The following is a 22,191-nucleotide window of genomic DNA, read 5'->3' on the forward strand; positions in this document are numbered from 1 at the left end:
TTTTCTCAAAGCCTCTGCCAGTAACAGCCTAGTTAACCAAGAGCACTGAGGTGGTGAATTAAAACGATTGCGATGGAAGTGAAATTTTAGAGACCCTGTTGAGAGAGACTGCAGCTCTGGAATCTACACAGTTAGCAGTGGGGTGGGGGAGAGCCAAACATGATTTCACAATATTAAGACATTATCCAATTGGGTGGTTCCCTAGAAGATAGTTGAAAATGTGGAATTGGAGCTGAAGGATGGTAAGGAAAATCAGAGGCCTAGATTTGGGGGTCAGCATTGTGATAGGTGAGATGGCCTAGGTAAAGGGTGTTAAATGCAGTCATCCACACCCTTGCCAAGGATACCTGAGGATACAGAGAAAGAGGGAAGGTCATTTTCTGAACATCAACTGTGTGCAAATACTGTGTTAGACTCTTTGTATATGCTGTTTCATTTGACCCTCACATCAGTGAGGTCAGTGGTCATGTCCCACTCGCAGAGGAAGGAAATAGACTCTAGGAAGATAAGCACTTTGTCCAGGGTAAAAAAGTGTGCACTTTCCACTGTGCAGCGTACCTCAGGAAAGTATGTATGCAGCCAAAACACTATCAAGGAATCTGAAGTTCAAGCAAGGTGGCAACTACCTTTCTAAGAAGCAGTAGTTACTCTCTACCAAACAAGGACTGAAACCAGGCTGTGGTTTTGGTAGTTAGGTGGTTGTAGGTGACCTTTATGAAAGCAGTTTCTATAGAAGGACAGGAGTAGAGACCATCTGGTCTCCTGTAGTAAACAGTTGTAAAGATACTACATGTAGCAAATGCTGACCACTCTTTGTGTTCATAGAGTTGGCAGAAAAGGAAAGGAGAAAGATCTAACGTGGCAGATCTTCAGAAGACTTCTCAGGCTACTGGAAGCTTGAGCATCTAGGAAGCAGAAGGAAAGGCGACGTTAGGTAGGGCTGGGGTTGCTAACAAGACATAGGGTGACTGACGGACTGGCCCACGAAGAAACTTTGTCACAGGCACATTTGGGTTTCCTTTTTCTTTCCTAATCCCCATCACCCACCCCCTTTCCCACTGTTTCTTTCTAGAAAATGGGTGTTATTTTGTGACTTTTTGCCTCCTGTTAATTTCAGAAGTGAATGAGCTAATTTTTATATGTTTCTCCTTCTGAAAACCCATATTGGCATCACTGTTTCATTACCTGCTCTGGTTGTTTAACTCCCCCACCACAGGTCAGTGATCTGCCCTAGGAGGATGACTTTAGGGCAGCATTGGACTTACAGAGCCACTATGTTTAATTCTGGTGACTAACTGTTTTTTGGTATGTATGGTTTTTACCTTCTCTGCCCTCTCATCTTTCATAACCTACAAATCAGTGTTAGGGACCACTACTTGTACTTCACAAAATACACACACACATTTTTATGGGAGAATAAGAGACTTCCCATTTTGTCCAAAAATTGTGTTTGGGCAACATGTGAACAGTACTAAACCAGGAAAGATGTCTACAGTAAGTGAAGTGAATTTGAAACTGATTTCTTACCAAAACATGATCTTCACGCAGCCAAAGACGTTGTCTAGATTACTTTTGCCTCCCTAGTGCTGAGCACTCAATCAGACATTTCATAAGTACCGATTAATACTTGTAGAATAAATCAAATGAATGAACTGACAGGAAAATGTAGATAAATTTTTGTTGATGTTATGAACCTAAGTACAGAATTGGTAGCACTGATAAAATTTCATTGTATGATGGCCCTGACCGGTGTGGCTCAGTTGGTTGGGCGATGTCCTCAAACCAAAGGTTGCTGGTTCAGTTCCCGTTCGGGACGCATGCCTAGGCTGTGGGTTCAGTCCCCGATCGGGGCACCTACGAGAGCCAAACAATCGATATTTCTCCCCCGTCCCTTTCTCTCTCTCTAAAAAACAAATAAAATCTTTTCTAAAAATTTTCATTATGCAGGGAAAAACAAAACTAGTTGTCTACTGTTATGAATGAAAGGAGGAACAATGACCCTGTGTCTCTTTAATGATTCGTGTTTTCCAGGGTGGGTATAGTCTGAGGAATGTGACTGCACTAAAAAGAATTGCCACTTTTAACCAAATGTAGCATTGCATTTTTGCAAATATATTTGATAAAATCTTTAATAAAATTAACAAAAAACAAAGCTAGATGTAAATGTGAAATAATCTTTTAACTCATAAATTTAGTGAACAATTAATTTCTAAAACATTGCTTTGATTTAAAAACTTTATTCCAAATACTACTTTTCTCTTGTCTTCCATGGACTTACTCTTTTATATTCTGTAGATTGATGAACAGTTCATCACCAAGTATGTAGATACAGCACTAAATCTTTTATCTGATGCACCACAGATACAGTTCTGGAGAATTCTTTAAATGTTTTACTTGTGGGTATTTGCCCATTGAATTGGAAGCATTTATCAAATATTAATGGATCCTAATGGAAAATTTCACTCTAGAGGCCAGCTCTTCTTTTAACTAGTTTTACTGATTGTATTATATTAACTAATCTTGCAGACTTGAAAGTTATAAAGAGAAAAAAGTGATTATTTTCAGATGCGTTGAGTACTTATTAAATTCAAGCTCCTAGTGTGTCTTTTCTCTGTTGTCTTTAAATACTTCCATTTAAATTGTGTATTATAGAGACTTAAACCTTTTCTTGCTCTTCTCATTCTGGTAGTTCTAGTTAACAATAAAGCCATATGATTCTTACAAGCAAAATTCAAATGCTTCCATTTTACTCAGTATTTAAATATTTTTAGAGGTTTAGAACAAATGATGAAGGCCAGCGGGTTAAATGAGGCTTAGTATTACCCAGTTCTCCCTGCTGGTGTGTGTGTTGTCCCACTCTTCACTTTGAATGAGGAGTTTGAGGGTTGGCTGCTTATTTTAGTGCAGCTCAGGTATACTGTGCCCTAAAAGACAGGACATGTCACAACACACAAGACCAATGTCAATATTCCAGTGGAACAGAAGTACTCAGGAGACTACTACAAACTGCTTGGTGATTACCTGCAGCCTCTGTGGAAGGGAAATCACATTACGGTAACCAGATGGTCTGTGCTATTTCACAGTTTTGTTATTTACTGGGGGTTTTTTTTCTGTTAAGTTTTTCAGCCCCCACATTATGATGTTGTTCATCACATAGAGGTTTGTAAGTGCCATGACTGACAAATCAGCTGCACTGCAAAAATATTTTGAAAGAATAAAGCAACTGCCAGGTTGTAATTAGTATTCCTATGATTTCGGTGCACAGAAAAACATTGCTTACCAGAAACACTAAGACTTACATATGCTCTGAAATTCCCCAAACTATGAAATTAAATGTCACTAACAAGTTCTCTGCAGCTAAGACTATACATTGAGATATATAGTTATATATTGAAGATAGGAATAAAAATATGTATTCTTTCCTCAAGGGGGAAAAAGTACACATTTGGGGAAAAAATTTATGTAATTTGAAGGAATATATGAGCCCTAATATCCAGATTAAGGGATATTAAGATGAGGAAGTAGAGTCAGCGAATACAGATTTCTCTTTTTAGAAACTTGATAAGGATAGGAGAGAGATTGAACAGTAACATTTTTTTTTTGATAAGAGAGACTTAAGCATGTTGATAGGGTATGGAGCGAGAGCCAGTAAAGAAATAATGTGAAGCTGGCGTGGTTGGGGGCGGGGTGGGGGGCGTTCAGCACCATAGATATACATAGTGAGACAGAGTCCCAGAGAAGGCACAAAGAAGTGGAATCCTGGTCACAGGCAGATGGAATAACTTGAACAGGAGAGAAATACTACATTTTCCAAGACAGGAAGAAAAAAATGAATATGTAGTTATAGGTAAATATGTAAGTTAAAGGAAAAGATTTTAAAATGCCTGACCTCACCGTTCAAGGGAGTAGGTAGGGTATGAGGTAATGTTCTAAGAGGAAAGGGGTGGTGGTGGGTAGAGAGTGTCAGTAGTGGGAACAGAGCAGTCAGTGAGTGGGTCTGGACGAGTAACTAACCAAGGGCCAGAGAAAATTAACGGGTGACACCAAGTGCCCAGATGAGGCCTAAGATCGTGGATTTGTAGTGGTACCAATCTTCAGAGTTCCATTTTCCTCCCACTCCCCACCCTCAGTAGTTCTCTGTCCCGTTCTTTGTAGGTGTGAAGAAAGCAGGCCATAGCATTGGTCTCGGTTGTAGTTTTAATGAATCTAAGAGAAGGATGCAAGAGATTCAGAAGAGTGGTGGTGAAAGAAATTAGTTCGAGAAATCAGTACAGACATACTTGGTTACAGAATGATGGAGTTCTCTTAGAGAAAAAATTGGTCTTCCCAGTCAAATATATCTTGTGTCCTCCCCCACAGAGTTATACAATATATTCAGCTCTAACATCTCCCCTAGGTTTGAAGGCCTTTTTTGTTTCCCCCCTGCCGGGCATCTCCATTTGGATGTCTGTCAGTCAATTCAAAGTCACAAATTGAAAAGTGAGCTCATCTTCTCTTTCAAATGTCTCTTCTTCTCTGGTGACATTTCCATGTTCCCAATTATCCGGAATTGAAATCTGTTTTGTCTTTGGTGCTTCTGTTGCCCTTATCTTCCCTATCTCTTCAGTTGCTGAGTCCTGCCTTTTTAACTTCTCGTATCCAGTTTTTTTTCACCTTTCCAATGCTACTAAGCTTTCCAATGCTACATGAGGCTTTGCTTGCTTGCTCACACTGCTGCAGTTACAGCCTTTTAAAACAAGGCTCCTTTCAGCCCTCAACTAGTCCATCTTTCCTCCAACCATAAGAACAAGCTCACTGAAGCTTTTCTAATCAGGGTTGGCCTTTGTTCAGAAACCTAGTGGTAGCCCAGTTCCTATCACATTATTTTGCTTGAAATTCAAGACAAGGTCCTAAAGTGGCCCATGCTGCCTGTCCAAAGTATTTCACTTTTGTGTCCTTACATTGTGTCCACTGTTTCCCCTACAAGCATCTTTGTTAGCATTGTGCACTTTGCTTAAAATTCCTTTCTTTTTCATATCTGCCTCTCCTAGTCTTCAAATGTCAAATGTTCAAATGTTACCATCTCCTTAGAAGCCTTTCTTAACTCCCTAGCGGCTGAAATATTATGTTCTTTGTATAAATTCCTATAGAAGAGACCTTTCTTTTGGACTGTATTACCTTCTGCTTTGTAACATAGGTATTTATGTAAAGATCTCATTTCCTTTACTATTCATTTTCTTCCAACAGTGTAATTAACAAGTATAATAAATGATAAGAACTGTACATATTTATCCACTTCAGATTTTTAATATATTTTATTGATTGTGCTATAAGAGTTGTCCCAGTTTTCCTCCCCTTTTCCCCTCTACCCTCTGTTCCCTCCAGCAGTCCCCTCCTAGTTCATGTCCATGGATCATGCATATAAGTTCTTTGGCTTCTCCATTTCCTGTACTGGTCATAATATCCACCTGTCTACTCTGTACCTACCAATTTGCACTTCTTAATCCCTGCACCTTTTCCCCCATTCTTCCCCCACAACTGATAACCCTCTAAATGATCTCCATATCTATGATTCTGTTTCTGTTCTGCCTATTTGCTTAGATTTTTTTTTAGATTCAACTGTTGATTATTGTGAATTCATTGTCATTTTAATGTTCATAGTTTTTATCTTCTTTTTCTTAAATAAGTAACTTTAACATTTCATATAATAATGGCTTGGTGATGATGAACTCCTATAGTGATAGGAAGCACTTTATCTGCCCTTCCATTCTAAATGATATCTTTGCTGGATACAGTAATCTAGGTTGTAGGTCTTTGCTTTTCATCACTTGGAGTACTTCTTACCAGTCCCTTCCAGCCTGCAGTTTCTTTTGAGAAATCAGCTGACAGTCTTATGGGAACTTCTTTGTAGGTAAATATTTGCTTCTCTCTTGCTATTTTTAAGATTCTCTCTTTATCTTTAACCATTGGTGTGTTCATTATGATATGTCTTGGTGTGGTCCTCCTTGTGTCCATCTTGTTTGGGACTGTCTTTGCTTCTTGGACGTGTATGTCTGTTTCCTTTACCAAATTGGGGAAGTTTTCTTTCATTACTTTTTCAAATAAGTTTTCAATTTTTTTGCTCTTTCTGTTCTCCTTCTGGCACCCTGTGATTTGAATGTTACTTCAATTTCTCCCAGATGCTCCTTAGCCTATCCTTGTTTTTTGGGATTCGTTTTTTTTGCTGTTCTGAGTGAATTTTTTTTCTTCCTTATGTTCCAAATCATTGATTTGATTCTCAGTTTCACCCACTCCACTAATAACCAGTGTTTTGAACTGTACATCTGATAAAATGCTTTTCTCCATTTTGTTTAGTTATTTTTCTGGAGTTTTGTTCTGTTCTTTCATTTGGGCCATACTGCTTTGTCTCCTCATTTTATCAGCCTCCCCGTGTTTGTTTCTATGTTTTAGGTAGAGCTGTTCTCACTCCGTCTTAGTAGCGTAGCCTATAGTAGAAAACTGCACCCATAAGTTGGATAGGGCCCAGCTTTAGGTAATTGGCAGGGCAATGCAACCCTGGTTGATAGAGTCTCCAATATGGTGTCACCACTCTGTGGCTTTGCATGGGGGAGGGCTCAGAAAGGAGACAGTGCCACTGGCTGGCCTCTGAAGTTCTGTCTGGGAGGAAGCTGTCCCCTGGCACTTGTATACCACTGGTGCCCTTCCTGCTGCTGCCCTGAAGCTGAAGCCCAAAGGGAGTGAGTCTACATAAGTCCTAAGTCTGTTATGGGCCCTTTAAGAGGAGACTCCTAAGAACCCCCCAGTTTCTTCTGCCATCCTAACCCCCATAAGTTATTACAGCCAGAAGCTATGGGGACTTATCTTCCTGGCACTGGAGCCCTGGGCTGGGTGGTCTGGTGTGGGACTGAGATCCCTCACTCCTGAGGTGTCCCTCCCGATTTTTATCCACCACTTGTGGGTACGTGCTGGCCCATTCCACATCTCCACATCTCCACCTCTGCTACCCATCTGGAAAACTGTGACTTCTTTAATTCCTTGGTTGTCAGACTTCCATACAGCTCGATCGATATTCTGATGATTCTGGGTGATAATTTGTAGTCTAGTTATTTTTGCTGTGGTTGTGTGAGGAGGAAAGCTGTGTTTACCTACTCTTCCATCTTTATTGGAAGTCCACTTCAAAAATTTAATAGTGGTTGTACATTAGAATCACATAGGGAGCTTTTATGTTTTAGATTTTATTTATTTTAGAGAGGGAAGTGAAGGGAAAAAGAGGGAGAGAATGTGAGAGAATGTGTGGTTGCCTCTCACATGCCCCCTACTGGGGACCTGGCCCACAACCCAGGCATGTGCCCTGACTGGGAATCAAACTGGTGACCCTTTGGTTCACAGACTGGCACTAAATCCACTGAGCCACACCAGCTAGGGCCCTGTAGGGAGCTTTTTAAAAAGACCGATACCTGATCCAAAGATTTTAATGCATTAGTCTGAGGTAGAGCCTGGACACAGGTATTGTTTAAGTTCCCCAGGTGATTGTAATTTGTGTAGACACAATTGAGAACTACCATCCTTAACTGTAGTGCAAGTATTAGTGTGCCAGGTAAAAGTATGCTAAATCAGTTCATTTAGCTGTGTCTGCCGGAACTTGCTTGCTTAGAGGCACTTCAGGGGTGTTTAACCTGTGGCCTGTGGGCTTCACGTGGCTTAGGATGGCTATGCATACAGCCCAACACAAAATTGTAAATTTACTTAAAACATCATGAGATTTCTTTTGTTTGTTTTCATTAGTGTTTGTGTATTTAATATGTGGCCCAAGATAACTCTTCTTCTTCAGAGTGGCCCTGAGATGCCAAAAGATTGGACACCCCTAGGTCTTCATTTAGTTAATGGTGTTGGAAGAAGGTGCTTCTTGGACGTCAGGAGAAAGGGTGAATTTGAAACAGTAGAATTGTCTGTTTTCATCAGCACAGTTTATTTTGTAGTGCTAGATTTCAAAAATTATTTGAAGAGCATATACAAGTTAGCATTTGAAATCATAAAGTATACTCATTTCTCGAAATGAATCAGACGTGAGCTGGTGTGGTATGGTGGTTAGAAGTGGAGACTGGTGGGGAGTGCTTCTGGGCTTACTTGCTCATCTCTTGCTGACTACGTGACCTTAAGAACGTCACTTGAACCTCACTTCGGAGTTAACACTTGCTGCAACTTCACATAAAGGTTGAAGACCAACAAGTTAGTTTCATAGAGAAAAAAAATCTTTGTGCAAACTTGGAAATCACTGATGCTTCTTACATTTGACTTAATGGTTGAGATCTTGCCACACAGGGACCTAGGAAAAAGAATGGCAGTCTTCAAAGGAAACAAAGTTATTTCCTTTAATTTAGAAATCCACCCACCAGGCATTTTGAAGTATCTGACTTTTAAACTCAGCTCTGACCACTTGGCATTTGTTTCCTTGTCAGTTGTAAAGCCATGTTTACGGTTTCCTTTAAAAACGACATTCATGGCAGCTTAGGAAAGTGTCATGAAGTAGTTACCGCTGCACGTGGCCCAGTCCATGTTATTTTATGGAACAAGAAAAGCTCTTCCACAGTGGAGAGTGACTTTTTGTTTCTTTCCCTGTGCCTCTCTGTTACTTCAGAGAGGAAGCCAGGGGCCACAGATTAGACAAATGTTTTTACAGGGTCACTGACAGAGTTGAATCTTCTTCTGCCTTCTCCCTATTAAGAACAAAAAGATAGAAAAGAAAGTTATGTTAAATATGAAATCCAAACTACTTATGTGATGAAAAGCCCTGAATATACAGATAAAATTTCTTTTGAAAGTTTGTACTAGAATTTGTTTAATGTCTGAGAGAGGCATTTTGCAAAATGTCTTAGATTTGTGTGGGCCCTCACATTTCTGAAAATAGATGACATTTTGACCCATTGTGTTACTTACTGGTCACAGCTCTTTGTTTCAGTTTTGAGTATATGTTTGTGCAGAGGTATTGTGGTTTGATCCTTTAACATTTAGCACTTGTCCCTGTAGAGAAGGAAGGAAAATCCCAACTCATTTTTTACAAGACAAAGTATGGCTAAAGTGACGATTATTACTGCCATGCAGGAAGAAGTGAATAGTGAGACTTGATAGGTAAGCAAGATGACTCTGTGATACACATGTCCATTTTAGTACTGTTCTTAGCCATTGTGACCCTGGATAAATCCCATACACTGTCCAAAGCCTCAGTTACTTCAGCTGTCAAAAGGAAACTAGCTAGGTTGAAATTGAGTTACCCTTGAGAAAATTAAGTGATAGTATAGCCTCATAAAAATAAGTTATGCAGTTAAACCCCCTCTTTTAGATTCTTCATTTACCCAGGCTATTATTAATAAAGGTACTTCGTCTGTCCCAGAAGACATGTTTGATTCTAAGCCCCCAAAGGGTCAGGTATTGTATTATTTGCTCTGTTTTAATTGGTAAGTGACAAGCATAGTGCCTGTGCATGTAAACATTGAAAGTATTTTTGTTTAACAGAAATACTCCTCTTACTTTCTTCCCAGCTCTAACTTCTGAGGGATGAGAGCTAGTGTTAACAGTTCTTTTAAGCCCGACATTATCTTTTGGCAGTCTCTGCATGTTCATCACCTTTATGCTTGGTGATCAGCAGAACAGGTTTTCCTCCTGCAGCAGAACTCTGTGTGAACCCAGTAATTTCTCAAATCTGATAGGTACAGAAAGTGTGTGGCTTTTCACTTCCTGTCCCTTCCTCCAACCCCAAACCATAGAGAAGCATGCTTTCTGGTGACATTTATTCCCCTAAACGTTCTCACAGCTTTTTCTTCCCTTAAGACTGAATATGAGGAGTGTCGTTCGTCGTCATTTTACAACAGCCTACCAGTTTGATTCTGCAACCTTGAAGTTTTTGCTGCTTCAGGTTTGAGAGTCAGGGTCGAGGATGTCTGTGCAGGGAAGTGTGATCTCCACACATTTCACACAGATTATTCAGGAAAGGATAATTCATGCTGCGCTGTGATTCCCAGTGTTTCTGGAGCCACCTTGTTTATTTCCCCGTGGGAATGAGGGCAATGTGCAAAGCAATAAGGACAGTTGTTGGGAAGGCCACTTAAAAATCGAAGTTCATTACTGACTTTCATTTGGGAGATGGATAACGGAATTCCATCAGTTGTTCAGCTCTACTTGCTCAGTACACCGCAACTTTAACTCTGTATACTGCTTTCTCTGTTGATAAGATTCAAACCAGTGACTCACAAAATTATAGGTAACTTACTCTGAGGCTTAATCAAGAGTTTGAACAGCTCTAAATCCATGGATGTAAGGATCTTTTTTTAAATGCCACTTGTAAACTAAAAACCTCTCTTGTTTCAGTTGTCAAACTTTGAAACTCCTCTTACTGTGTGTAATTCCTGTTAACCAGATGTCGTTTGATAGCTCAGTAATAACAAATGGAGGGTGCTTGTCCCAACCTGACTTGCATTCTCTTTTTGATGTGCAGCATATGTGGAGCAGTCGGCTAAATAAAGGTCTTATCATTGAGGTACAGTTTGACACTTGGCTTTTTGCTTTTGTTGCCATGCCATTTACCATATGGTAAAGAACTAGTCAGAGAAGGCCGCCTGTCCTGTCAGATTGGAGATGTGAATCAGTGGCGTTTTCTCGAGAAGTTGCCTCTCTCGTTCGTGACGTGATTTATACATTGCAAGTCACATCGTTTCATTTTTCAAGTTCTCCTCCCCAGCCCCTGGACTGTTTGTGGTGAGCCGTCTTTTCCCTGCCACCCTTAGACTTTGTATTCGTTCTTAAAAGAACTTGAAGGAAACAAATTGAAACATAAAAATCTTTAATTTTTACTCATGGCAATCACATTTTCTGCTGTTTTAAAAGTATTTGCTCCATAAAACACATTGTTAAATGCCAACTGTGGTATATTATTTTTAAATAGAAGTAGTTATTTGGGCCCAGTTTATAGTGGTTTCTCTGATACGCACTAGAAGATGCATGACTGGAACAGAAGCTGGAGTCTTTTTCAGTATATAATGGGGTGGGAGTTGTTTAATGAGAAGGTTAAACAGTTAAGTGATTAACATAATCAGTAGTGTACAGATAAACGTTTAAGGGGAAAGGAGGAGCCTGGAGAGTCAATTTAACAAAAGGCAGGGGCATGTTGGATAAGGTCCTGAGATTTTACTTCAAAAATCACTTAGACGTGCCAGGTTTTATTTCATATTTTTCTGTGGTGGTGGGAGATACATTTTCTGTTTTCAAGTAATGATTTTGGACAGTATTTATATTCTGGGGCACTACATTTTAGGAAAATTCCACAATTTCCTACAATTTAGGAAATTGTAGAAGGGGGTATAGGGAAGAATACCAGTCAGAATAAGGAGTAGTCAGGTGGCATCTCTGAGGAAAGATTAAAAGGACTTAGAATTAATTCAGAACCATTTTCAAGTCTATAAAGGAGTAACTATCACGAGCTTGCCCCTGAAAAAATTCTATGAAGGAGAAAATGAAATTCTGCAAGAGATACTTAGATTATATATAAGGAACAATGTCTGGAATTTAAAGTTTATTAATCATGACAACAAGCTACACATCAGGGGAAGTCGTTTATTTGCAGTCTGTGTAAAGGAACCAAATCACTACATTAAAAAGGATCTAGAATCTCTTTTCTTAGATCATTGAACTGTTAATGGGAGGAAACTGAAAGGAAGTATAGATTCCAAAAACAGCTGAGCTCTTGTTTTGTGGCTACATTCTGCTACTTTCATTGACCTAAAAAAGAATAAGGATACACCCCATTCAGGAACAGTAGAAACAGCCAGAAATACACAGAAATAAAGACCTATATTAGTTGTGTCATAGATATCCTAAATTGCTCTTCCTTTTAGCCAAGTAAATATCTCATCTCATTTAGAGTGAAAAGAATTTCCTCTCCTTTCATGTTTCACCTGTGATGCTACAGTATTTTTGTTCGTGAGGAACGTACCAAGCACCCACTCCAGGGCCAGGCCCTTGCTCCACAGTTTCCTCTGCGGGACTGGAAGTGAATTAAAGCTGTAAACTGAGCCAGTTCAGAGGCTCTTAGCCCAGCACTGCTCACTCGTGACCAGTCTGAGCACTTCCATGACAACACTGAGATCCAGGACAAGTGGAAGTGAGGAGGGGAAATGCAGGAACAAGTGGTAGATTTTGGTTTAATGCTTGGTCTACCTGATGGATTTGAGGCTCATCTCACCTCACTGACAGATGTTCTGGAACATTCTGGCAGGAAGATGCCACTAAGTGCAAGCAGGAGGAGGAGTCAAGAAAATGTCTTCCCTTCCAATCTCTGAAAAGGGAAGGTGGAAAATTTTGTGGAAAAAAAATTTTTTAGCAAGTACAATAAATAAGTGGCCTCTTAAGTTGTTGTTTTTTAAATCCTCACTCAAGGGTATATTTATTGATTTAATAGAGAGAGAGACATTACTGTAAGAAACATCGATCAGTTTTCTTCCATATGCACCCCCAACAAGGATCAAACCCACAGCCTCTTGGTGTACAGAATGACGCTCCATCCACCCCAGCCACCTGGCCGGGGCTTAAGCTGTTTCTTTGTTCAACAAGTAATTATTGACCACCTGCAGTGTGCCACGCATGAGCAATACAGTGAACAAGTCACGGCCCTCGTGAAAATTCACCTTTTAGATCAGAGATAGATAGTAAACCAGCAGACTAGTAATAGAATTAGACAAGAGTAAGGACTATGTAGACAAATAAAGCAAAATAAGTAGGGGGAAAGAGTGAGGATCGATTTCAGGTGGTGACATTTAAACAAAACTGAGTCACATGCAGGAGCCCACCATGCAGAGATCTGGGGGAAGAGCATCCTCAAGAAAGAAAGCAGCCAGTTCCTGAAGTGGGGACAGACTAAACTTCGGCATAACTGAGGCAAGGCTGGTCACTTTGATTAGAGTGGAGTAAGCCAGGGAAAGTTCTCTCTCCAGGTGGAAGATTTTATGAAATATTTTTGGTTTCTTTAAGCATCTTCCATACTTTCTCAGACCAGTCCCAGAATATTCTAGAGCCAGGTGGTTCCTTTGGATTTCTCATCTCCTGTTTTATTTGCTCTCATCATCAGAACAATAATATATAAAGCATTGTAGTAGTGTTTGTTTTAAATTAAAATCATTGCCTAATAGTCTTCTAGAATAAAGAGTGGCAAACTTCTTATAAAGGGCCAGATTGTCAATATTTCAGCTTTACTGGTTCTATCCTCCCAACTCCTCAACTGTGCTATATATAGTAGTGCAAAAGCAGCCATAGAATATATACATAAGTGGGTGTGACTGTTTTTCAACAAAACTTTATTTACAAAATAAGCATTAAACTTGATTTGGCCCACAAATCTGGAAGAGCTTTGTGCATCTTTGAAATCCTGGCTCCAGATGCTTCAGAATTGCAGCTTATCCTCTTGCCGACTTGCTGCAGAAGTCTCCATCCCCTGGGCGGATATCCCCCTCTGCCAGCAAACACCAGACCTGTGGGGTTTCTCTCTCAGCACTGTCTACCAGTTACTTGTCATTTTCATGTTTGTTGTCCTTAGTTCTCTAAAGTAGGTTTAAAACATTCTCCTTCTGCATATTCGTTGAGAGCTCAGTCAGGTAAAGTAAAGATTAGACTTAGAGAGTGCTCTGCAGCCTATAAAGAATGAAAGCTGGCATATTAGCCAGGAGCATGGGCTTTTTGAGGAAAACTGCCCAGGTGCAAATCCGACATTCCACTTACTTATTATCTTTGTGGCCTGGAGGAAGATACTTCAAAACTTTTTGTGCCTTCATTTCCTTGTCCAGAAAATGGGAGCAAGAACTACACTCCCTCCGTATCACTGCACAGTTAAAGGCAATAATTCATGCTTAGAACATGTACATAGTAATTATACGTAGCAGATGGTAAATGTTAGTTGATGTTTATTACCTTAACTGATTTTTTTACTCCAAAACGTGTTTATTGGGATGTTTCCCCAGTCACTGACTCAGGGTACTGTTAGCGCTGCTTCTGTCTGAAGGAGCAGCCTTCTCTCAGCCTTGCTTTCCCTCCTGCAGGCTGACAGAGGACAGTGGAGCAGCCAACACATGACACTGCTGTCTATGCATGGCTAAAGACGGTGGTGATGTTACAGCATCCTGGGCACTTCACACCCATGGAGTAGGAATTGGGGCTCCGCACCAGGCGCTTTTTCTTGTGTTTCCTCTTCTCCACCTCTGGAGAGGGAAGAAGGAGATCCTTAACGAGAGACGTGTTGTCATGGGGAGGTTATCGGCGCCAAAAAGGCTATCATACTAATTTTTTGAAAACCTGTTCATCTACAGTATCCTACATGGGTTTTGCAATAACTGTTTTTTTATTCTCACCCAAGGACATACTCACCAATTCTAGAGAAGGGGGAAGGAAGGGAGAGAGAGAGGGAGAGAAACAACAGCGTGAGGAAGAAACAATAATAGGTTGCCTCCTGGACACTCTCGACTGGGGACTGAACCCACAATTTAGGGATGTGCCTGACCGGAATCAAACCTGTGACCTTTTGGTTTACAGAATGACACTCCAACTAACTGAGCCGATGGCCAAGCTACAATAATAACTTTATAGCCCCATGTTATATATAGATCCTTAAGGTTTTGATGTTCAACTTACCTCAAATCCTAACAACTGTTTGGGCAAATCATGCGTGAGAACTGTGTAGACAGTTCTCCTGGTGCTCACAGTTAGACTGAGAAATGAATAGGTTTCATTTCAGGAGTCAGCTCTAAAATAGTCGAAGTGGTTGCTCACAGGATTCTCGAAGCAGGTCTGAGCTCATCAAGAAAAGAATACCTGAGCCCTGGCTGGTGTAGCTCAGTGGGTTGAGCGAGAGCCTGCAAACCACACAATCTCGGTTCGATTCCCAGTCAGGGCACATGCCTGGGTTGCAGGCCAGTTCCCGGTAGGGGATGCACAAGAGGCAGCCATACATTGATATTTCTCTCCCTCTCTCCTTCCCTTCCCCTCTAAAGATAAATAAATTAAATCTTAAAAAAAAAAAGAAAAGAATACCTGATTGATCAGCATTATTTGCCGTGGGCTCAGGAGCATGGAGAAGGATTGCACTGTTGCTTTTTTTTAATCCTAGCTAAAGTTTTGTATTAACCTTAGTTTTCCTTTATAAACAAAAGTGTTAGGTAAATTTGAACACATCTTATAATGAACTTACCAATTTGTAGAGTAAATATATCCTTGTAAGTTTGCTAGAGAAGTATTACTATTTCTGAAATAGTTTCCCACTAGGGCAATTGATGGAAAATTCTCTTATAAGCTGTTTCTCTATAACTCTTCTCAGTTTTCTGCTCTCATGAGCACACAGGTAGAAAAGTCTAGTAGTCACCACTTCTAATTTGAGGGTTGTTTTAAAACATCCTAATGGCACTTGGAGAAATAATTGAGAAAACTTTGTTTTCATATGCAAACCAAATGTTACTCTCCCTGAAACTGAGATTGTCTTAAGATGTGTTCCATAAATTCATTTTAAGGGCACACAAAAGCTAGGTTTCTGTGGAGTTGATATATCTGATCTTCCTCTTCTGACTTTTTGATTTTATTTTAGCTGATGTTTTCCCATCCCCACTATCTTTGGTCTTATTGTGGGGAAGTAGCAACTTGGTGTTTTAAATGTTAATGTTACCTAAGTATGGGGAAAGCCAGAGTTGACTTCTGGATTCCACCTTCTCTGCAGGAAGATGCCTCAGGAAAAATCTAGCCACAACTGCTTACATTCAGCCAAGTGCCCTGGTTGGGCTTGACTTTGGGAGGCTTGGGTAACCCCGTTTCCCAGTGTGAACTACCTTTGAGAAGTAGCCACAGACAAAGCTCATGAAGTTTGAGAGCCTGGTATTCCATCCTCTAACTCTAAAGAAATGCAGGAGAGGTGGGAAAAGAATACATTACAGTGGTTTTTCATATAGTACTCTTCGGATTTCACTGTACTGTAATTGGAGAATTTACCACCTCCTCCAAGTCCTGACCATTTCTGGACAATTCTGACAAATTTTTAATTTTGCTTTCTGTATGAAATGGCTAAGCCAGGATGAAACCTGTCTCTCAGAAAACATTTCCCATTCCACACACACTGCTGCAGAATTGCGTTGCTCTGATTTCTTGACCTTTATTGATTTAAATAAGTTATTTTGTTTATATTTGATGTGTCCAGTGGCAATGACAAAGATTAAATAAGCATCTGGAAGAGCTATGTGCAAGATGTAAGACTACTTGGGAAAAAAAAAGAATTCCCTCCCCAAAAAGCTTCCCAGGAATGTAACATGCAGAGGTTCTATAAAGCATGATCTCTGTAGATAAACATATTGATGAAAAGTAATGGCCTTTAATCTTTGTGATTAGATTAGTCACCTTTTAAAAAATCATGCTTACTAATCACATCTCAGTGTAAATTACCTTTAAGAATCTATTGTACGCAGTCTTTAAATATACACTGGAAATGGTTAGGAAGAAAGCAGAGTGTTCCTAATAAGGTTTATTTATATTAAGTGCCTTATAAGATGTAATTTACCTCTTTAGCATTTTAAAAATGAAAATGTTAAGGTTTCATCTAAAAAGTAATCTTGTTTTTTTTTTAATTGTTTGTTTTCAGGTAATATAATCCAAACATTCAATATACATTGTGTTTGTAAAGCAATTCTCTAAGAAGCTCTAAGCTTCTCCACAACCTCCTTTACCCAAGGGGAAAGACTTCATTAATTTTCTGAGCAGAATTTTGGTAGTTTTTGCTGGCATGATGAAGAACATGTTACAGATTCAGGTGTTTAGGCTTCTTTCTACACTTCACAGTATGTTTGGTCTTTCCTTTTTTCTCTCTTCTGCTTTTATTAGTAAAGCCTCTCTCTGGGATGTTGTTAAATCAGAGAGACCTCATCGCCCTGCAAAAACCCCTGTGCCTGTTGAAGGCAGAAGCCCTTTAGTCCTTCCCATTCCATGGGTATGTATTTAATATTTTTGGTTGTTTCAGATTGACCCCAATTCTTGGCATTCCGAAACATTCTCAAGAAAATATGGTGTTTACACAGTTTATAGCCACCCTGCTTGAAGAATTGCATTTAAAGAACGAAGACCTTGAAAATCTAACCATCATATTTAAACCAGCTGTTAACCAGAGAGGTAAGTTGGATTGTGTTTTTCTTTGTTTCTCATTTGCTGCCTGTTTTAATTCTTTTTTTTATTTTGGAAATTTAGAAAACCAAGTACAGACCTCAAAATGCCCTCAGCTTGCTAAGGGAGAGAGAACATGGCATCCCTGAGTTCTCAGCTGCCCCACCGCCTCCTGTCACTTTGTTGCTCTGCGCCCCACACTTGTTGTTACTCCTCCTGCGTAGGTTTACCAGTTAATTAACTCAGTTTCTTGCAATCCAGGAAACTGCCACTATTACCTTCCTACTCAGACGTAGACATCCCCCATGTTCCATCTGTAAGCTTCTTCCCAGGAAGTAGCAACTACCTTCCACCCAACTACTGCAGTATTGAGAACATCTTCATCCTACTTCCGTCCTCAAGGAAATCACCCCCAGCCCAGCCAATACCCTGTTAAACCCTGTACAGATAAGCAGGTTGAGTTTACAAGTCGGGCCCTGTTGAATCCTGACCCTGCTCCCAGATGCATAGCCATGCCCTACCACCCCAAGTTCTTAACTCTTTCAGAACTGCTCCTCAGAATGTACCCCCATCCTGTTTTAATTGTAACTCTTCGTTTCCTCCTCTCCTTGCTGCTTATTTCACATACTCTCAAGTGGTCAGATAATTTTTTTAATGTTTTATCAAAGTTGAGTTGGCATACAATAATGTATTAGTTTCGGGTGTAGTGTAATGACCGAACATTTATATACCTTCAGATGTGATCACCACACTGTCTGTCACCATGCCTGGTTATTACAACATCATGACTGTGTTCCCTGTGCTGTATGCTACATCTCTGTAACTTGTGTATTTTAATAATTTTTTAGAAATTTTATTTATTTAGTTTTAGGGAAAGAGAGGGAGAGATGGAGAGAAACATCCATCAGTTGCCTCTCACATGCGCCCAGCCTGCAGCTTAGACGCGTGCCCCAGTGGGGAGTCAGACTGGCAGGCTTTCAGTTTGCAGGGCAATGCTGACCCCGTGGAGCAACACGTCAGGGCTGTAGCTTATTTATTTTATGACTGGCAGTGTGTATCTTATTTCCCTTCACATTTCATACAAATTCCCCTACCTTCTCCCCTCTGGCACCATCAGTTTGTTCTCCATATCTATGAATCTAGGGTTTTTTGTTTCTTTCTTTATTTTGCTTTTTAGATTCCACATGTAAGGGAAATCATATATTGTTTGTCTTTTTCTGACTTATTTCACTTAGTGTCATATTCTCCATGTCCATCTATGTTGTTGCAAATAGCAAGATTTCATTCTTTTTAATGGCCAAATAACATTACATTGTGTATCTATGCCCACCGCCTTTATCCATATCCATTCATCTATCAATTGATACCTAGGTTGCTTCCTTCGCTATTGTAAATAATGCTGTAATGATCATAAGGGTGATTATATCCTTTCAGATTAGTATTTTGGGGGGGGGAAGGTTGGATAAATACCTAAAAGCGAAATTGTTGGCTTGTATTTCTATTTCTTGCACTTCTATTGTATTTCTTGCACTTCTATTTCTAATTTCTTGAGGAATTTCCATACTGTGTTTCACAGTGCCTGCACCGGTTTACAGTCCCACCAATAGTGCACGAGGGTTCCCTTTTCTCCACATCCTCTGCAACACTTGTTATTTGTTGATGTTTTGATGATAGTCATTCTGATGGGTGTGAGGTGGAATCTCATTGTGGTTTTGATTTGTATTTCCCTGATAATTATTGATGTTGCGAACATTTTTATATTTCTGCTGGTAATCAGTATGTACTCTATGGAGAAATGTCTATTCAGCTATTTTATTCATATTTTTAATCAGGTTGTTTTGGGGTTGTTTTTTTTTGATGTTGAGTTGTATGAGTTCCTTATATATTTTGGATATTAATTATATTGTACATGTCATTTGGGAATATCTTCTCCCGTTCAGTAAGTTATCTCCGTTTGTTGGTTTCCTTCACTGCTCAGAAGTTTTTAGTCTGATGAGGTCCTAGTTGTTTATTTTGTTTTCCTTGACTGAGGAGACATAGCCAAAAAGATACTATATATTAAGACTGCTGTCAAACAGCTTACTACCTATGTTTTTCTTCTGGGAGTTTTCTGGATTTGCATCTTACAGTTAAGTCTATATTTTAAGTTTGTTTTTGTATATGGTATAGGGGAGTGGTCCAGTTTTATTTTTTTCCATATATCTCTCAAGTTTTCACAACAGCATTTATTAAAGTGACAGTCATTTCTTCAGTTTATATGTTTGCCTTCTTTGTCATAGATTAATGAATCATATACCTGAGGGTCTATTTCTGGGCTCTCTGTTCTGTTCCATTGATCTGTGTGTCTGTTTTTGTGCCAGTGTTACAATGTTTTGGTAACAACAGCTTTGTAATATACTTTGAAATCAGAGAGTAGGATATTTCAACTTTGTTCTTCTTTCTCAAGATTGTTTTGACTATTTGGGGTCTTCTATGATTCCATTTAAATTTTAGGATTATTGTTCTAGTCCTGAAAAAGTGCCATTGGTATTTTGATAGAGACTGCATTGAATCAGTAGGTTCCTTTGGGCAGTATGAACATTTCAATGATATCAACCCTTCCAGTCCCTGGGAATGGTATATCCTTCCATTTTTTGTGTGTGTCCTCTTCAATTTCTTTTTTTTTTTTTTAAGATTTTATTTATTTATCTTTAGAGGAGAGAGGGAGAGAAACATCAATGTATGGTTGCCTTTCGTGCGTCCCCTGCTGGGAGTTGGCCTGCAGGGAACTGGCCTGCAACCCAGGCATGTGCCCTGACTGGGAATTGAACCGCGATTGAGTGGTTCGCAGGCCCGCGCTCAATCCACTGAGCTACACCAGCCAGGGCCAATTTCTTAATATTTTATAGTTTTCAGTGTAGAGGTCTTTCACCTCCTTGGTTTATTTTATTCTTTGGTATCTTACTATTCCTAATGCAGTTGTAAATGAGATTGTTTTCTTAATTTCTCCTGATCATTATTAGTTTATAGAAATGTAATAGATTTATGCATACTAATGTTGTATCCTACTTTACTCAATTTATTATTAGTTCCAATAGATTTTTGGTGGGATCTTTAGGGTATCATGTCATCTGCAAATAATGACAGTTTACTTCCTTTACAAATGGATGCCTTTGCTTTCTTTTTCTTTTTCTTGCCTGGTTGCTGTGACTAGGAGTTCCAATCCTCAATGGTAAAAAGCTGAAAACTTTTTCTCTAAGATCAGGAACAAGACAAGGATGCCCACTTTCACCACTTTTGAATAAAAGTGGTGAATATTAAATAGAAGTGGTGAGAGTGGGCATCCTTGTCTTGTTCCTGATCTTAGAGAAAAAGTTTTCAGCTTTTTACCATTGAGGATAATGTTAGCTATGGGTTTGTCATATGTAGCCTTTATCATGTTGAGGTATGTTCCATCTATACCCACTTTGTTGAGACTTTTTATCATAAATGGATGTTGAGTTTTGTCAAATGCTTTTTTTGCATCTTTGAAATGATCATATGATTTCCATCTTTGGTTTTGTTGATGTGGTGTATCATGCTGATTGACTTGGAGATGTTGAACCAGCCTTGCACCTCTAGAATAAATCTCACTTTAAGGTGTACAATGTTTTTAATGTATTTTGAGTTCAATTTGCTAACATTTTGTTGAGACTTTTTGCATTTGTGTTCATCAGGTATATTTAGGCCTGAAATTTTTTTGGCGATAGTTTCTTTTTCTGATTTTATTATTAGGGTAATGCTGGCTTCCTACAATGAGTTTGCAAGTGTTCCTTCCTCTTCAATTTTTTTAGAATAGTTTGAGAAGGATAGGTATTAATTCTTGAAATTTTTTATAGAATTCACCTGTGACACCATCTGGTCCTGGACTTGCTTTGTTGTAAGTTAGTAGTTGGTCTAGTCAGATTTTCTGTTTCTTCCTGGTTCCGTCACAAAAGACTGTATGTTTCTAAAAGTTTATCCATTTCTCCTAGGTTCTCCAACTTGTTAACATATATTGTTCATAGTATCCTTTAATGATCACCTTTGTATTTCTGTAGTATCAGTTGTCACCTATACATTCTCATTTCTGATTTTATTTATTTGGGCCCTCTTTTTTTTTTCTCTTGATGAGTCTGGGTAAAGGTTTGCCAATTTTGTTTATCCTTTCAAATAACGAGAACTTAGCTTTTTTGGTCTTTTCTATTCGTTCTTATTTTTCTGGTTCCTTCAGGTGTAATGTTAGGTTATTTATTTGGGATTCTTATTGTTTCTTGAGATAGGTCTGTGTAGCTGTGAGCTTCCCTCTTAGAACTTCTTTTGCTACATCCCACTGATTTTGGAAAGTTGTGTTTTCATTTTCATCTGGCTCAAGGTACTGTTTGATTTCCTGTTTGATTTTTATTTTGATCACTGGTTGTTTTGTAGTATGTTGTTTAGTCTCCCCATGTTTGTGTTTTTTCCAGTTTTACTTTTATGGTTGATTTCTACTTTCACACTGTTGTGGTAGGGAAATAGGCTTGCATTGGTCTGTCTTCTTGAATTTATTGAGACTTGCTTTGTGGCCTAATATGTGATCAGTCTTGGAAGATGCTCTGTGAACATTTGAAAAGCATGTATATTGTGTGTTTTGGGGGTGAAATGTTCTAGAAATATCTGTTACATAGATCTGATCTATTGTGATGTTTAAGGCCACTGTTTTCTTATTGAATTTCTATCTGAGTGACATACTATTGATATATGTGGGATGTTCAAGTCCCCACCTACTGTTGTATCACTGTCCATTTCTCCCTTTATATCTGTTACATTTGTTTTATGTATTTAGGTGCTCCTATGTTGGGCGCATAGATGTTTACAGTTTTTTCTACCCTGTTGTCAGTCAGAATAGCCCTTCATATAATGCTCTCATTTATTTCTTTTTACAGTCTTTGTTTTCAACTATTTTGTCTATATGAGTATTGCTACCCCAGCTTTCTTTTCATTTCTATTTGCATGGAATGTCTTTTTCCATCCATTCACTTTCAGTCTCTAGGTGTCTTTCAA

General features: G+C 39.2%; 1 protein-coding gene, 1 long non-coding RNA gene and 1 pseudogene across 2 annotated transcripts in view; 1 reads left to right on the plus strand and 2 right to left on the minus strand.

Annotated features, from left to right (window-relative positions):
* RPAP2 (RNA polymerase II associated protein 2) overlaps positions 1-22,191 on the plus strand; it is a 103,315-nt gene that overhangs the window by 77,704 nt on the left and 3,420 nt on the right. The window contains exon 12 of the mRNA XM_037045486.1: positions 17,012-17,160. Coding sequence (XP_036901381.1) covers positions 17,012-17,160 — 149 coding nt within the window. The remainder of the gene's footprint in view (positions 1-17,011; positions 17,161-22,191) is intronic.
* Positions 7,794-10,666, minus strand: LOC118986525 (uncharacterized). The gene is made up of 3 exons (XR_005066398.1): positions 10,561-10,666; positions 8,917-9,000; positions 7,794-8,696 (listed from the first exon to the last, which is right to left on the minus strand). It is a non-coding gene; the product is annotated as an uncharacterized LOC118986525 (long non-coding RNA).
* LOC118986524 (40S ribosomal protein S27-like) lies at positions 13,676-14,264 on the minus strand (annotated as a pseudogene).

Source organism: Sturnira hondurensis, unplaced genomic scaffold (assembly GCF_014824575.4).
Source record: "Sturnira hondurensis isolate 20B ecotype Veracruz unplaced genomic scaffold, ASM1482457v3 Scaffold0004322, whole genome shotgun sequence".
NCBI classification, from domain to species: Eukaryota; Metazoa; Chordata; class Mammalia; order Chiroptera; family Phyllostomidae; genus Sturnira; species Sturnira hondurensis.